The sequence below is a fragment of the Plectropomus leopardus genome, chromosome 1 (assembly GCF_008729295.1).
Source record: "Plectropomus leopardus isolate mb chromosome 1, YSFRI_Pleo_2.0, whole genome shotgun sequence".
NCBI classification, from domain to species: Eukaryota; Metazoa; Chordata; class Actinopteri; order Perciformes; family Serranidae; genus Plectropomus; species Plectropomus leopardus.
In genome coordinates this window covers 19,008,355-19,026,089 of record NC_056463.1, presented here as the reverse complement: position 1 = coordinate 19,026,089, position 17,735 = coordinate 19,008,355, and the positions used below count along the sequence as shown (strand labels likewise).

The window sequence follows — 17,735 nt, the reverse complement described above, 5'->3', positions numbered from 1 at the left end:
CCACAAAAGAACATGAGACAGAAGAGCCCATCATGACCACAAAGTTTGACTTTTCATTCATACATATTGGTCACAGCCGACATGTCTTCCTTTGTGCTCAGATGCTGAATTGATCCTGAGAGATTGAAAATATTGATTTGACTCAGTGTCTTACTTTGTTGTGGAGAAGGGGGGCAGTGCACCTTCCTGACTGTTAGCGCCATGTTCACACATTGGACTCGCCACACAGCCAGTTCCTCGGGAGACTCATAATTACAGCCGTCCTTTCAGATTAGTCCAGCAGCCTGTCCAACTGTGGCTTCACTCCCTGGTCGTTTATTTCATCCCTCTCCCTCTCCTGAGAGGCACACCTCAACACAATGGCCAGGCCGGCCTCTACAATAATGTATGTGATGATAAACACAGTGGCTTCTAATTGATAGAGTGATTCAGACAAGGGCTGCCTGTGCAAATTGGTCCCCTGTGAGTATATTGCACAGAGTTGGGACTAGCGTGTTTCAGCTCTGGCCTCGTTTGAGAGCCGTAGAGTGGGGAGAGAGGAAATAGAATGGGCTGGACCTGCTGAGTGATAAAGAGGCTGTCTTTGCCTCCTCAGCCCCGTCTGAATACAAGCACAGTTCAGCAGAGGTTGGCTGCTGTAATCCTCTCAGTGTCTCCAGGAAAGCTCAGGTTAGTGACCTGCTGCTTTGTGATGTCTTGTAAGATTTTGAGAGAACACCTCACCTTTAATCCCCCACTGTTCAACTAACACATTAGCTCAACCGCTTCTGATCCAGCCCCTGCAATAAAGCCTTTTATCCAGCTCAATAAGGTCATTTGAAGTTAAGTATTGATTTCTTTTGGTGTCCAGAGAAAAAAAAATGGATTTTTAAAGAGCTGTTAATTACAGTTGCACAGTGCATTATGTAGAGAACTTAAATGCGCCATGGCTCGATTTTTCAACCACGAGAGGTAAATATTAACTAAAAGAGTAAGACAAAAATGTTGCTTGAATTCACACAAACTTATATATTTCCATCATGGTTTTTACACTGTTTTGGGTTTTGTTGACACTTTTTTATTCAATTCTTTTAATTCATCAAAGCACTCTCAAGACACCTAAGTAAAGAATTAGCGCCACCAACTGTTAATCTCAATTCACCCAACTCCTAAGAACAGTGGAGGAGGGACATGACGCATTAATTTGCATTTTCTTTTGCTGATTTTCTGGAAATTCTTTTCAACTTTTTTGATAGATTTGACTTGAGAATTTGTCAGTGAAACAAATTGAGCAGCCTGTCCTCAGATACTTATGCTCAGTCACGCCCCTCGGAGTCTCATGACGCACAAGGCAACCTTTAACATATATCTATGTGACTCACAGCAGAAATACATTGTAACACGTAGTCAGTGTTGTGAACAGTGTAATCATGATACTTGAAAAAATATCGATTTAGGATACTTAATACCATGGGGGAAATTGACACTGTGGGCATCTAATTTATCATTATTATTATTTTAAGTTAAAGATAAATTGAACAAGGCTATAACACAACAATGACGTTTCATTTCTTGATTCATAGCAGAAAGCAGCAGAACTACTGTAATTAACATTAACAGTAAGAGAGTAAGAAGACGCAGCTGGTGCCAGTGTATCGATACTGTGGATAATAAGTATTAAAACTGTTTCAAGTATTCAGTATAGATATGCACTGACAAACTGATGCCTTTTAAAAACACTAGCTGCGGTTAGGTTAAGGCAACAAAACTAGAACAAAAATGAGAAAAAAAACATGTTTTGGGTTAAAATAACTGTTATGTAGTGTAACGTGATAACTAATGTGTGTAAATTGTGTAAAGTTACTAGTTACTACAACTTTGACTTTTGGTTTCACGTGGGACACAAACTGTGGTCTCCTGGATGAAAGTCCAGTTTTGTTTTATCCATCTATCTGCCTTCCCCTCCTGCCCCACATCTTTCTCTCTTTATACTATGTCAGCTGCTCGCAGTGTCAAGTATTGCCACTAATGGGATTACATTTGAGTTACTTGAATGCCCGATGTGTCTCATAAAGATGGGAAAGGGTGTTTTTGGCGTCAATATCACACACCAAGGGGTGTGACAAAGTGGCAGTATGCGACATCCTCGTAATGAGAGCATACTGAAATGACTTGTTTAATTAATTTACAGATTTTGGGCTCTGTAATGCCATTTTATATTTAACCACTGATTTAAGCTGATGCAATTGAAAAAGATCTTTGTTCACCACAAAGATGTTTATTAGACTGAAACACAGTGGCCTTCTGTGCAAATAAAAGCACATATGACAAAGAATAAAATCCCTCGGCAGTATTTTCAAGGTTACGAAAAATAGAGACTTTTTTTTTTTTTTAAATCACAGTGTATAGAAATTGGATTGTCAAAGTAAAAAAACAGATTCACACAACAGCAGAAAACCCCACTCACTGTCTTGCCTCTATCTGTCTTTGGTTCAGAAATTCTCAGGCTTGGGAATAAATGGACTGCTCTTAATTGTAGGCTTTCTTGTTTATATGTCCCTGCTTTTCTTGTCTAAATGAGGACTGAATGGAGTTGTTTCCTGTGGATATGGGAGGAACACCCATGTACATGTGAGGCCAGATCTGAAGGAGCCTGTGAGAATTTTACGAGACATTAAAAACACGCTATGTGTGGAAATTAGAGCATGGTAAAAGATTACCATAATAATAACCATCCACTGAATCTAGAAAGTGAAGTGAAATCCCAAAGTTTAAAGGCCAAAAAACATACTCCAGTGATGAAAAGTTATATTTATATGTATAATACTATACTTCCTGGTTATTATATTGACATATTTGGGGACTAAATCCAATTCATGATGCATAAATGCAGATCAAGTTCAGTGAGAAGATTTATGGGCTTCAAGTTTTCCATTTTAGCCCGCAGGCATTGGTGTGTGTGTGTGTGTGTTAGGGGGAGGGATTTCTATTGTGTCTAAGAGAATAGGTTAAGTGTTTGTGATCATTGTGGCGTCACACATAACACGTCTGGCCTTGAAGTCTTCCTTATGCTCCCAGTACGAGAGTCCAACAATACAAAAAAGCACTTTGAACAAGACAGTGGTGGACCGAAGTCAGATGTTATGATCAGCAGACATTATCTTCTGACTTCCACAAGAGGTTTCACTGCTGAAGGGGCCTTGGTGCTCTGCCGCTCTGACCTGCATTATTACCAGATGGAGAGAAAAGACTTGTAAACATACTAAAAACAAATATATTGGCGCTGCATTTCAGGAAACACCTGCAGGGTCTGGCTCGCTGCTGGCCTCTTTATATTTGGTTGTGATTGTTAAGCTCACATGACTGACGTGTTGTGTTCTCACCACAATAGTAAGGCTTGATTCATTCCCATGAAATTATTCCCCACACAGGAACCTGGTCGTCAGTGTATCCTTTGGCCTCTGAGCCAGGGCTAACACAATGCTAAACTGATAGCATGGTGTTCCCTCCTCCCTAAAAAAGGGCACCGTCAATTTTCTTTCAAGCCACAAGTCACAGGTTCTCCTCCACTTGGCAAGTGGTGGTTTCCCATTGATGTTGCAAGTAAAAGGTTTCCTGCCCCTGCCTGCTATTCCCAAAACCTGGGACGAATGCCTTCATATTGTTGGTTTAGTCTATTGTGATGCTAATGCTGCCTGAGACCCTTGAGTCATCTATCACGGATGACAGGAAAGCTGGGGCCATTGTGTTGGCCCACACACTCAGACACACACACACACACACACACACACACAGGCACACATAGAGAAACAAACACATACTGCGCTTTGGTCTATGTAACTGTAAAGTGGAAAAAAAGCCAAATAGAAATGTTTGTACCAACAGACTAAATCATCATTTTTATGAAACATTTAGGAATGATCACACAAAAAGATTCCTTGGGTTGTTATGAACAGTTAGAAGTGATTTGATGAGGACTGCAAATTATTATCAATTCATTTGTTGATTACTATTTTATAAATTGATTTATTATTTAGTCTAGAAATTAAGGACAGGCATTTTAAGTAACTTCCATAATTGAGTACAAACTTTAAATTATTACGGAGTAAACTAGTTCTTGCAAAGGCAAATGTAAGAGTGCGATTATAAATTGACCAACAACACAAACAAGTGCAGTTTAAGCCTATTTAACCATAGATTCGAAGTTACCATAAAAAAATCACATTGTCTAGCAAATATTACCCACTAAAATTTAGTTTACAATAATGTTAAAACAAGGAAAAGCTGCAAATTCTCAAATTTGAAGAGCTGAAACCAAATTAATTATCTTTGCTGGAGAAAGAACTTAAAAGATCAGTTGACTGTCAGCACAGATGCCGATTAATTTTTAACTAATCAGGCTAATTGTAGGAGCTTTAATGTGCAAAGTCAAAATATTTAAAGAAAGATTCTGAAGTATCGTAAACTATAATCTAGCAAGGAAAGAAAGACTAAATAACATATCATAGCAAAGTATGGCTATTACCAAGCCATAAATATTAATCCAACTTGTTGCACTTAAAACATTTCCACTCTATGAACTGTATAATTACATTGCAATAAGTGTTGACCTCTCCAGGCCTCAGTGTAAAAAATGAAGAGCTGAACGAAGGGTTAATGATAGATCTGTCCTTACAGTCCGGGCAGCGTCACATGTGTGCTCTCTGTTCTGTGAGGCTGCCCTCTCAGGCCCTGCAGAGAGAGAGACAGAGAGACAGAGACAGAGACAGAGTGACAGAGACAGAGTGACAGAGACAGAGAGAGAGAGACAGCGAGAGAGACAGCCGAGCGGTGGAAGCCACACACATGTAGGCAATCTGCCGACTGATTCTCGGCCAGGCCCAGCGCCGTCTCATGGCAGAGTGCTGGGCCAGATGTGACTGTGGTTGTGCCTGCATTAGTAAAAAGTGCTGTTACAGGAAATGGATGCTTTTAAAAAGAGGAAAAGAAAAAAAAACTAGAGCTGAGCAGTAAAGTATTGTTCTTGCCGCTCAAAGGACGAAACCAAGCCAGTTAAATTGTTTAATATGCCATTACTTAAATTAGCCTGGGTGTTTATGTTGCACAGGTGCATAAAGGCTTTGAATTCAATGACAAACCTTTGTGTTTGATTCTGTGCTGCTTTACCATTATCATGGAAATTTAGACTATGCTAATGTGATTTTGTAAGGTCTGTTTTAATGCGCAGATGAAGTAGTTGGATAAGTGGCGCCTCAAGATTAAGACTAGATCTGTTTTTTCTTATTCTGTGTCTGATGGCTGCAAAATGATATTATAATCTTTATTATCAATTTAGGCACATTTAAGGATATCTAAAAGCTAAGAGAAGTTTCAGTAAATGTAAAGTAAATTACAGTAACATAATCACAATTTCTTAAACCTTTTAACACGATTTAAAAAAGCTTTTCAAAATATCCTTTTTAGAGCTGCAACAATTAGTTTAGGGGTTAATCAATCCATCAGCAGAAAATTAATCTGTTTGATAACTGCTTTAGTAAAGATTGACTGGGTCTGTCTTTACATGTGTGAGAGTTACTCTGTGAACTGAACATCTTTGGGTGTTACACTTTTGGTCAAATAAAACAACATATAACAATATATAACTATATATTTTTTTTATTTCTGATAAAGTATATAACCAAATGATTAGCAGAGTAATCAAGGAAATTATCAGCAGATTAATGGGTTATGAAAATTACCATGTATTGTTACAGCCCTTGAAGTCCTGAAAAGTATTTCTCTGTAACCAAAAATAAATCACCAACTGAGCAACAATCAAAGTTAAAGTAAAAAACCTCTGGCATGGTATTATTCATTATTACTATTTGCCACTCACAAACTTCGAATGTTTCTAAATCTTGATTAGAGCTGTAACAATTAATTAATTTATCAACAAAATGGATAGTTAATTTAATAGTTTTAGTAATTAAATAAAGTGTTGGGTTTTGGACAAGATGAGGCATTTAAGAACGTTATCTTGAACTTTGGGAACCACTGTTTTTTTTCTGACATTTTATAGACTGAACAACTGAAAATCCTCAACAGATTATTCTAAAATGAAAATAATCACTAGTTACAGTTTTAATCTTTATTAGTGAACAGAAACACAAAAACAAATACATTTATACAAATCTACAATACAATTATTTCACATGAAATTAACAAAATTCTTAAAAACAAAGTTTTTATCAGTTAACTGTAATGGTCATTTTTTGGTGTCAATCCCTCAGAAATGAATAGGCTTCATACAGGTTTCTGTTATCTACTTGAGCAATGTCAGGATACACACCAGTGTCTTCACTGGGAGAAGCCTTTATAAACCACAGTTGAATGTAAACCTAAAATATGTTGTGTGACTCTGCCTTTCCTTTTATTGGAAAATTCTCATTCTTTTGTGCATTTCTTATCTACTGCAAGGCTCCTCACATCTGCAGGCTGATGGAGGAAGAACAATAAAACACTGTAACAAGAAGTGTTGTAGTGGCTCTAATAGCTTTTACAGTTGAATTAACTATTGCTTGAACAGAGTTCCAGAATTTGTGGGCATAAATGCATTTTACAAATAACTGCAGTGAATCACACCTCTATGAAAGGAGAAAATGACTGCACTCTGTTTTCCATCTAGAGTTTGTCGTGAACAAGAGAAGAAGTCAAGGACAAAGACCCTGTTGCTGTGTTTCAGATGGCTGTCTTCATTGTGGACCAACTCAATAAATGGTCTAAATTGTGGTATCATTAGTTGGATTTCGCCAGGTTATTAGAGTGGCCCACATTTGTGAATGATAATTGACATAACATACAGTCAAAATGTTGAAAAATAGTCTGAATGTGATTGCTCTCTATGAAGTGAAGTTACTTCCAAATGGTAAATAGCGACGTATGTGGTAACCTGTTTATTGGCTTACTTGGCAGCTCAGTTACTATCAGGCAGAGAGTTTCTTCCAGTGTGATCAACTGTGAAACTTCTGCAAATATATGTTAAAGTCAGGGCTGGATGATATGGAGAAAAAAAAAAAAACTTCAAAAAAGCATCAAAGCACTTATGAATAAAATTGCGATTCTTTTGACCAAATACCCCGACATTGAAACTGTGAGGATACTAAGGGGTTGACTGTTTGTGCTTTCATAGAAAATTTACTCTGAGATTTTTGATGAATAATCATCAGTAATGATTTAGTGACTGAGCGGGTAAAGGCAAATAACAGATCAGCTAAAAAGTTAATAAATTGCATCTCTTAACTGTAATGCAGCCTTTCAAACCAAGGCAATCAACAATTATTAAATTATGTAGGGATGCACCACATTTTATCAAACAAACACCGGTATTGATTGCCATCAGCCTATTTGTAGATAAGTTGACTTTCACCATGGCCAGCAGCCAATGTCTTTCTGTGTGTCACAAATTTAGCGCAGGCTAAAAAGCAAGGCTCGAGTTTAAAGGAGTCCCGCTGTCACAGAGACAATTTTAAAAATGTTTGGACCGAGATCTTCTCCAGGAAGATGCTGGGACAAAAGGACGCAGTAAACTTACTATTGTTTCCCAGATAATGCTACGTTGTGGACAACAAATTGATGGCAAAATCGGCAGGAGGAGAGCTAGTTAATGTTAGCTATTAGCAGTTTGGGCAGGAACCTACAGCTTATTGAGGTTGCATTGAGTTACATTACGATGCGATTAAGCTCTATTCAGTGAAAATTTTGGGTGAGGGTCTGCTACATGATGATTTTGATTTCGATTCAACTCAAGGGCTTATAACTGATATGAGACGATATCAGTAAATATCTGTCTTTTTCTTTACTGCTGAGCATTATCACCCTGGTACTTGGCTGCTTGGCACTTTGTGATGTTTAGGAAGGATGGTGTGGTTGGACAGAAATGGTGACACAGACATACCATGAGAATATCACAATAAAGGCATATCTTAAAGATGATGAAATGTATTGATGCTTTCACTTTGCATCAATGATTTGGGATTTTTTTTATCTGTAAATCAGTGCAGATTGATGTATTGTTACATCCATAGACTGTATCAATAATGGACGTTGTAACTGCGAAGTCACCCATTGGTTTGTGGAACACAGTTTTTGATTTTGCATTTTGGCAATTGTCATCTATCTGCAGATGGCCTGTCACTCAAGCGGCCCTGCCTTTAGACATGCATAACTTTGGACCGTAATAAAATGTAATTGGGTGAGTTATAAAAATATTTACCTCCTATATAGTTGTAAAAACTGTTGAAATTAGCTATAGAGACCAAAACTATTTTTTGGAGCCACCCTCAAGTGGCCATTTGATAAACTGCAGGTTTTGGCATTTGGCTTCATTTTTCTGCCTTGGAAGTTGCTGTATAGTTACACCTTAGTCTCATATCACAACATCGATATAATATAAATATAATGCCCAGCCCTTGTTTAAATATATTTAAATAGATGAGTTGTTGCTGTGAGAGACATATTTACAGAAACAAAAAACAGAACGTGTGAATATAAATTTATTCTCAACTCCTTGTTGTATGTGTCGTCATGGTTTTATAGTTAAGTTCCAGAGAAGTTTTTTTAGACTCACGAGATCTTGAGGAAGGTTATGGAAAATTATTACTGGGTGTGGTATCTCTGAGATTGGTCCACAGTCCTCCATTGTTATTCACAACAGAGGGAGCCTGTCCCAGCTTCCTTGGAGGAAGGATGCTGAGGGCCAAATTGGATTTCTGGCTGAATGAGGGACCAGCTACTTGGGGACAGTCTAGAGAGGGTTGAGCCACCAATTCTTTGTGGGGCTGCTGCTGGAGTGCCTTTCATACGTCGCAGATCCTCCAGAGTCATTGAGATTCAGAGGAGAGTTCAGTCCGGCCAGGTGGAGGACTCCTCCAGCTGCTTAACAGCACCAGTCTGCTCAGGGGTCACACTATAAATATTTAATCCTTTTCCTGCTGCTTTGAGTGACAGGAACACCCCAGAAAGAGTTAATTTTCTCAGACCTCTCCAGACCTCACTGCAACTGCAGGACTTTACTTAACATTCAGAAGCAGACTCAATTGTAATTCAAACTAATGCAAGAAAAAAACACTGAGGCAAAAAGTAGACAGGACTGACCAAAAGAATTACAAATTTAAAGTTTAGATCTTTAGCTCTGCTCTGTTTTTTTTTTTAATTTAAAACAGAAAAAAACTTTAAATTTACACCACTAACATACATTACATTTTGGCTGTTTCTAATGTACTCATGTTTAGATGGGCCCTAAAAGTGTAATCTTTAGGCCGATGTAGAAGGAGTAAAAAATGACTTAAAGGTTCAGTGTGTAGGTTTCAGGGGCATGTATTGGCAGAAATGTTATATAATATTCATAACTATATTTTCATTAGTTTATAATTACCAGTAAATAACAATCATCATGTTTCCATTGCCTTAGAATGAGCGGTGTATATCTGCATATGGAGCGGGTCCTCTAACACAGAGTCCGCCATGTTTTTACAGCAGCCCAGAACAGACAGGTCAAACATCGGCTCTAAGTTTGGCAATTTGCGTTTTTGTTAGCTAAATGCTTGGCACATGGGAGAAGTTTCAGCTCAAGAAGTTTCAGCCTCAATGGTAAATGCCACTAAATCCTACACACTAGACCTTTAAAGCTATGCTGTGTAACTTTTCTAATAAAAACAAGTCTTTACTATATTTGCTGAAACTGTCACTATATCCTAATAGTAGTACAAAAGGCAGATAATATGTGAAAATCAGTTTTTATCTGGCCCTATCAGTGTTTTATGTGCCACAATGACAAACGAACAAAAAAAACCCACAACAACTCTGCTCTTTATTATTAGTGAAATAAAATGTTATAATAGTTTGCAGGAAAATGTTGCATGTTTTGAATTTCAGGTGGGAAAAGCAGAACTGTGTCTTCAGCATTTTTATACCTGAATGTGGACTGTTGAATTTTTTTCAGGAATTGTTGTTTTGCAGTGCATACACAGGCAAGAAAAAAAGAAATGCAGGCCAGCCAGGACCCACTGAGCTTTTTTTTCCAGCCTGGTGAAAAGAATGAATAATTCAACAGTAAGCAAGCTTTCAGCTGGCCATTTGTGTGCTTTGATCTAGGAATCAGGAGTTTGCATGAATGCCTGTATTGTCATCTTATGTTTCCACAGAGTGTGTGAATGATTGAAAATAGTGCAGGCCCCCGCTTCATCTGGTAAAGTTTACACTGCAGGCGCTGTGGACAGGCAGGCTGGCATTGTAAATCCCCAGATGTTGTTTATTTGTCCTGTGAGGTCACGTGGCTGGGTTCACTCGGGCTGGCCTTGCCTAAATGTTCAGCGTGAAAACAGCTTTGGGGTCAACCTTTAACAAACTGCAGCTCGACAACAAAGCCCCACCCCCCCCCCGCTCAGTGGAACAACAACAAAATGTGTAGGTGTGGTGTGCAGCCAGGTGCTGCAGGTATCAAACATCCCATGTTGTTGATGAGTTTTTACACTGTTTTAAGTTAAACTTACAAAGCTTGATGAAAGAGAATGAGTCCATTTCCTGTAACAACACCTATTACTGGTCAGGAGCCTATAAAACACTACATCAGCATGAAAAACATGACTAACTTAAGTCATTTTTAATAACTTTCCTATGATAAAAAATAGCACCTTTTTGAAAGGAATTTATTTGTAAATTTGTTTTGCATCCATTGACTTTTAGTTTAAACAAAAAAGAAAAATTATGAAGGAATTCTGTGTGGTTAAGCAGAAACAGTCAGTTGCTAGATTGAGTTAGGATTGAAAGCTGTGAAATTTGAAAAATAGTTTTCCAGGCTTGGAAATGGTGCAGAATTAACTTCATGTATTGGAGAGGTTTGAATATATACTATTTTGACTATCATTTAAAATATGTTGAAAATGTAATAACATGTCTCATGTTATGCGACAAATATGCCTTGTATTACGTATATAAATTCTAGTGTCGCTGAAATGACTAAAGTAACGAGACAACGATCAGCCTTAAAATTTTAAGTCATCACATATGCTCAGATTCAGGCAAGGCTGCAAAACCATTATTAAGACATGTCCATGCCAGGGAGATGTGTATTTAAAATATGCAGGCCTCTATAGCAATTAAGGTCATACATTATCAAGCTACTTAATTAGATACTTGGAAATCTGTAAATATAAAGCACCTTCCACAAATACAAAAAAATTTGTAAACTCACAAAAATATTTTGCAAATATAAAATGGATCAGCAAATAGACAAACAAAATCCACAGATAAAAAAAACATCAGTGAATACACTCAAATGATTTACAAATGAATAAAATGCATTTTTGAATACCTTTCTAACAACTTTCAAATAACTATTTGTGAATCTAGGTTTTATTTGTGAATCAGAAAGGCATTTGTGGATCTGAATTCTTCATTTGTGGGTTTGCGTTTCACACACAGACTTTTGAGACAAACTGTCAGCCTCAACAAAAATTCACGTGTGTCAATCGACAATCGAGAGGCAAGTGATCGCCTGCTAATGATGAATAATACTGAGACAAATACATCTCCATTAAAATTCTGGATTCTCAAATGTTAATATTTTCTGGTTTTCTTTGGTGATTTAAATTTGTTAGAGTTTCAGGTTTGAAGTTATAATTGACTTTGAGAATTTGTCATTTATGAAATACTTGCTGACATTATAAGGACAAAACAAAGAAATGTGTGAAGTTTGAACACAATGGGTTTTGGGGGTTGTAATAGAAGCTGCTATGCCCACACCGACCACGTCTTTCATTTAGAATGCTTGATCAGTGCACAAGAGCCCTGAACATCACATCAGAAGATGATGCTTCACACCGGCTGCCCTTTGTTTCCATTATACAAACACCAAGCAGAGAGAAACATTTATCAGTGTTTTCTTGTCTGGTCTATTTATGCCACATGTCTCCTATATTCTGCTCTTCTTTCACCTTTTGAGATGTTCTCTTGTGATCTGTCTCAATCCGAAATGTGCTGCCATTGATGGAAAATACCTTTTCTTCTGATTACCTAAGATACAGCTCATTAGCACATGTGTGGTACATTGTGGTCCCATTGTGTCATTACAAAAGTAGGGCCTTTAATTGATAATGATGTGAATGTAGAAAAATGTTTCATTATGTTGAGGGTTCGGTGCATTTCATAGAGGAGCGGAGCAGATCCATGGCAGTTGTTGGCTTCAGCTGGACACATCATTAGAATGCCTCCTTACCTATAATTTGTGTAATAGTTTTGGTTTGCGGCATGTTATTACCATATGAAAGGGCTAAACAGGGGTCATGTGCATTGCTACAGCAATTAGAGCAGAGCTGAGGGCAGAAGAATGTTTGGAGCCGTTGTTAATTGGAAATCCCTACAAAGCTATGCTTTAATTATAATTTAGTCAGAGCAGCACTGTTTTAAACCCAATATATTGAGTTGCCATTATTTTCTGTAATAGTATGAACAGCTAGGTCTGTTTCCTTTCAAAGCGTTGGGCTTTGAACAGAATGAGATTGAATTGGATTAATTTGAAAGGCTGAGCTGCTGCCAGTTTGTTTTTCATGCTAATGTCACATGGTGTTCTCAAAGGGAAACTGCATCTGGTTTGTTTAGGTGATGCACATACCTTCTGATTTTCATGCACTCAAAATATGATTAGATACCTTATGGTTTGCTTGAAAGCTTTGTGTTTAATTCTATGATTATTTTTTAGGAAAGTTGTGGTTTTATTAGGGCTGGGCAATTAATTGGATTTTAATTTTGCTTATGATTTTGGCTTCCCTTGATTTTCAAAATAAGAATCGTTCCAGATAAAACGATTATGTGCAGCATGATGAGTCTTACATTGTTGCTCCCATTTTGTCTTTTATTTTGTAAAACAAGCGCACCGTTTCCTCGTGCTCCAAAGTCCAAACAGAAGTTTCAGCAGGGGTTGAAAACAGCGAGTCCCAGTCTAGATGTAAACCATCCGGTTCGATAACATTTGGAAAGTCTAAAAGGGCCACACAATATTTTTTTAGACCGCCATTAATACATCCATGACTCATTCAAGCTACGTCAAGCTAGCGAGGCGCTAATCCGGAAGTCTGTCACTCCGCCGGCGGAAGTTACCCGCTCGGGCACACTCGGCCGCGTTCGGCTGCCGTTAATCTCTACTACGCATGCTCTATGGGCCCATAGATCTGGGTATTTTACGCATTTCTAAACTCGGAAAATAAGTTTTTCTGCTTTCTGCCGGTTTCACAATAGTACATCCATTCTTTCTGCCAGCGCGCTGCCTCTCTGGTTGTTTTGAAACTTCGCTGTCTTATTTTGGATCCAGACGGCCGAGAGAGAGAGAGAGAGCGCGAGCGACAGCGAGCATGAGCGGGGAGAGCAAACGTGCATGTGCCGGTGATAGTGACAGTGAGGCTGCAGAGAGGAGCAGAGTTTGACGTGAAAAGCGGCTGTGTGATGTGTCAAACAGTTGAGGCTGTTTGTTAAAGAATAAATGCTACAACCCCGGAAGACCCGAGACACGTGCCCATGTCTAGCTCGCCAGCAGCTGATTAAAGTGACAGAAGTTAGCCTCGAAGTTAGCAAGCTAAGTTAGCTTCCCACTGGAAACAGACCAGGCTCCCTTAAGGTGGACTGTTAAGGTGGATCAGCTTTTGTCATTGTAGTGACACTCCCAGCTGCTTCTAAACAGATAATGGAGAAATGTCTGTCTGGTGAGTCTCTCCTGAGTTAGTGAAACAATCATTGATCCCAATTCAAAATGTATTTCGCTGTTATTGATACAGTAACTGTATTGTTAAAATTATATTAGTTGGGTTAGGTTTTATTATTATGTGAATGTGAACAAACTACAGTAATGTGCAAGATGTGTTACAGTCGTGGCTGCATCACAAAGCTTTCATTGTTTTTCAGTTCACTTGTATTTAAAGTTAAAGGACGTCCAGTGTTAAAAATAAACACCAGAGTTAATGTTCAATAACTGCATGATGCTCTGGAGGCCAGTGAGTAATCATGTTATATAACTGCGATTTCAATACCAATCAAAATAATCGTGATTATTATTTTTGCTATAATCGAGCAGCCTGAGGTTTTATGAATGAATATATTCCATACTGACTTTTTCAGACCTCCCAGTTCATGGTACTAGACCTTGCAAAATCCCATGGCTCCATGTTAAATACTTCTTGTGATTAAAGGTTTGGCCTTTTTCAAATATTTGAGCTATAGGATTCTGCAAAGTCCCTAAATTTAAAGTTCTAGTGTGTGGGAATTAGTGACATCTAGCTGGGAGGTTGCAGACCTGAAACTTGTGCCAAACGTGCTGGAGAAGTATGGTGGTCATTGCAGAAATGCAAATGGCCCTATCCAGAGCCAGTGTTTGATCTGTCTGTTCGGTGCTTCTGAAAGCACAACGTAATGGACTCCATGGAGGAGGACCTGCTTCACATATAGATATAAACAGCTCAAACTAACAATGGTACTTATTTTAAAGTGATTATAAACTAATGAAATAGGAATGCACGTTACTGGATTTTTTGCTGACATTCATTAGACTGATATATAACAACTCGTTGACTGATAGCCGATACCAATATCAATGTATCCACTTTTCCCACCTATTGTAGTAATCATCAAGTAACTTCTGCAGTGGAATTAAAATTATATCATGCATAATCTTTTTGTGATAGCCCACCAGCAGATGGAGATTTTGTCTTTTTTTATAAACACTAAATAAATTCCTCATACTCCTCTCCATGCAGGTCGAAATGAACTGATAGCCAGATACATCAAGCTCCGGACCGGGAAGACGAGGACTCGCAAGCAGGTAAGACAAGAGAGGAGACGTCTCTGTTGCATGAGTGTCAGAGGGTTGTCAAATCTGAATGTGTGCAGACTGTTGCCTTTGTTTCCAGACAGAGAATAACACAACGCTTAGCTGTCGAGGGGACTTCTGAGGCTGACAAGTCCCCTGTCACTGCTTAGTTGTATGAACAGATGTCTCTCCATTACGACACTCCCAGAATTGTTACTTATAAGTACAGCTACTATTGTATAAGAACTGTGGTAGTTTTTTTTTTAAAAGTTTGTATTTTAAAATGCAGCTTTTAATTTAGTGCAGTAAAGCGGCTATAATAAATTAAAGCATTTTAAAAGATTGGCTGAACAGTGCAAGTATTCTACCTCATGACTAAATCATGGAGGTCGTGCACTTGGTCAGAGCAGAAGCCTGTATTAATAGGAAGGTGGGACTCTTAGTAGATTGGTGCCATCTCTGATCAAAGAGAGCATTTGCTGAGAGTGCATCCTGTCCTCTGCAACACTCTGTGTGCACTGCAGACTGACCACAGCTCAGATTTCTGATTCAAGCTGTGATGAATTAATCGGTCTCTGCTATAACATAAATAATGTAAATTTCAAGGCACTGAATCATTCTCTTATATGTACATCTCATAGGAATTATGGTATTTAAATAAATCAAGAATATAGTTCATTCTTGTCTTCCGATTAGCAGATAATGAGCAGCTCTGATGGTGTTTCACTAACTGTTTAAAAACCCAGACTGATCTTCGCTCTAAGCAGGAAATTCCCTGTATGATCACTGACTTGAATGACAATGATAAACAAATGAGTGTCTACAGTGACGTTCGATCACTGTGTGAATTGATCAGTCTGGAGCGGAGAGGCCGTGTGGTTTCTCTCTGACATGTCTCCTCGACACAGAATCGGAATGAGGGAGTTGTTTACAGCCACGCCAAGAGACACGCATCTGTTCCTATTGTTAGTTTAAATGCATGATGCTTGTGTGTAATTGCTGTGTTGCTTTTGTTACGGCTGCAACTAACTAGTGTTTTCATTAGAACTGAAATGGTAAGTCGATCGAGATTAAACTAATCAGCAACAGTTTTGACAATTGAATTATCGTGTGTTGTTTTTTAAGCAAATTTGATTCACCAGGTTCAGCTTCCAAAGATGTATATTTATGGACTGTTGGTTGGATGAAACAAGCAATTTAAATATGTCGACATGGACTTTAAGCAACATTTCTCAGTATTTTTGACAGTTTCTTGCCTAACCATTCATCAGTTAATGAAAAACTGGATACTGATTCTGGAGAAAAAAACTGGGTGCTGCACTGGGTCAAGAAACTAGGTGTAAGTGATTGTTGGAAAAAAAAAGAGTAATATTCAAGGATAGGACAAGTAGTCAAATTAAAAAACAATCATGACTTTCCTACATCTGAGGCAGTCTGTAAGTGAAAATCCTCTATTAATCCATTTATTAATAAATGATTTTTACTTCCAATCTGAGTGTCTCGGATGCTTTCCAGAGCCAGACTGCCACCCCAAGCTGGACAGTCATTGCTTTTTATTCTTATTAATGAAAAACACAATTGTTGGGGCACCCAGTAGCTCACCTGGTAGAGCGGGCGCCCCCCGTACAGAGGCTGTGTCCTCGCTGCAGTGGCCACAGGTTCAATCCCAACCTGTGGCCCTGTGCTGCATGTCAGCCCCTCTCTCTCCCCCTTTGATGCTTAAGCTGTCCTACATTCAATAAAGGCAAAAGCCAAAAAAAAAATAACCTTAAAAAAAGAAAGAAAGAAAAAGAAAAATACAGTTGTCATTTTAACTGAGGATTAAAATAATTAAATGTAAACGGCAGCCCTAATCTTCATTATCAGTTAATATGCTGATTTCTTTCGGGATTGTTTTATCTATGAAATGCCAGGAAAAGGAAAAAAAAATGCTCAGAATAATTTCCCAAAGCCCATTGTGACGTCTTTAAATGTAGGGTTCATGATTTTTTTCCACTTATTCACTCAGACATTTGGTTTAGAAATCAACTTCCCCAAAGTGAAATTTTATTTGCCCCTGTATGCTTATTTTTCTTTTTAATTTATTAGCGGTTATCCAATTAAAACAAAGACTAATGTTAATTGTATGCTTAATCATTATTTAAAGAAATGAAAATTGAAATGCCCGTTTGCGCTTCAGCTTATAAACTTTGTTGTCACCTGTCACCATTTTCTCATGAATGCACAATTGGCACTGTGCATGTGCAGCTCTCAACAGAGATGAGAAGGAAGTGACAGGCTCACTCCTTAGATACTTCCATCGTCAGCTCCAGAAAAAATGTGTTTAATTTCTTTTTACCACTTGTCCGTTTGGAAGTTACTAGATTTACTTGCCTGGCATGGCATTTAAGTGCCCCAAGTAATCGGGCAGTCCTCTTTATTGAGCCCTACATCCTTATTTTGTTCAACCAACAGTCAAAACCAAAGATATTAAATTTATAGTGATAAAAAACAGAAAAGCATCACATGGGAGAAGCCAGAACCAGCGAATGTTTGACATTATTGCATGAAAAATAATGAAAATAGAGCTGACAAATTTTCTGTTGATGAATTAATCGACCAATAGTTACAGCTCTAGTTTATTTATCAACCTGAATAGCGAGAAAATGTTAGATATTGAATGATGTAAATATTTATCTGCAGAGGAAACACTTGATTATAATCTGTTAAACCACTTCACTCTGCTAGAAAACTCACCTTGGGTGTGATTTGCGTGAATAGTGTCAGAGACACCCCTCAAACCTGCCATCAACACACATTACTTCTCTGTCTAACTGCTACCTGTGCTGCTGAATGTTTCATGTGAGAATATTAAATAATTTTGCACTGTGTGAACATTGGAGGGTAAACTTGGCCGGTGAAATGCCTCGTCCGGCTCCCGTAA

At 38.2% G+C, this 17,735-nt stretch overlaps 1 protein-coding gene across 8 annotated transcripts in view; it reads left to right on the top strand.

The window, feature by feature from the left end:
• tead1b (TEA domain family member 1b) overlaps positions 1-17,735 on the top strand; it is a 66,345-nt gene that overhangs the window by 31,670 nt on the left and 16,940 nt on the right. For 7 of the 8 annotated variants that reach the window (XM_042487994.1, XM_042487837.1, XM_042488068.1 and 4 more), the window contains exon 4: positions 14,760-14,824. In XM_042487994.1, coding sequence (XP_042343928.1) covers positions 14,760-14,824 — 65 coding nt within the window. Of the gene's footprint in view, positions 1-13,503; positions 13,713-14,759; positions 14,825-17,735 lie in introns of those variants that run through there. The other variant, XM_042487759.1, reaches the window with a different exon arrangement.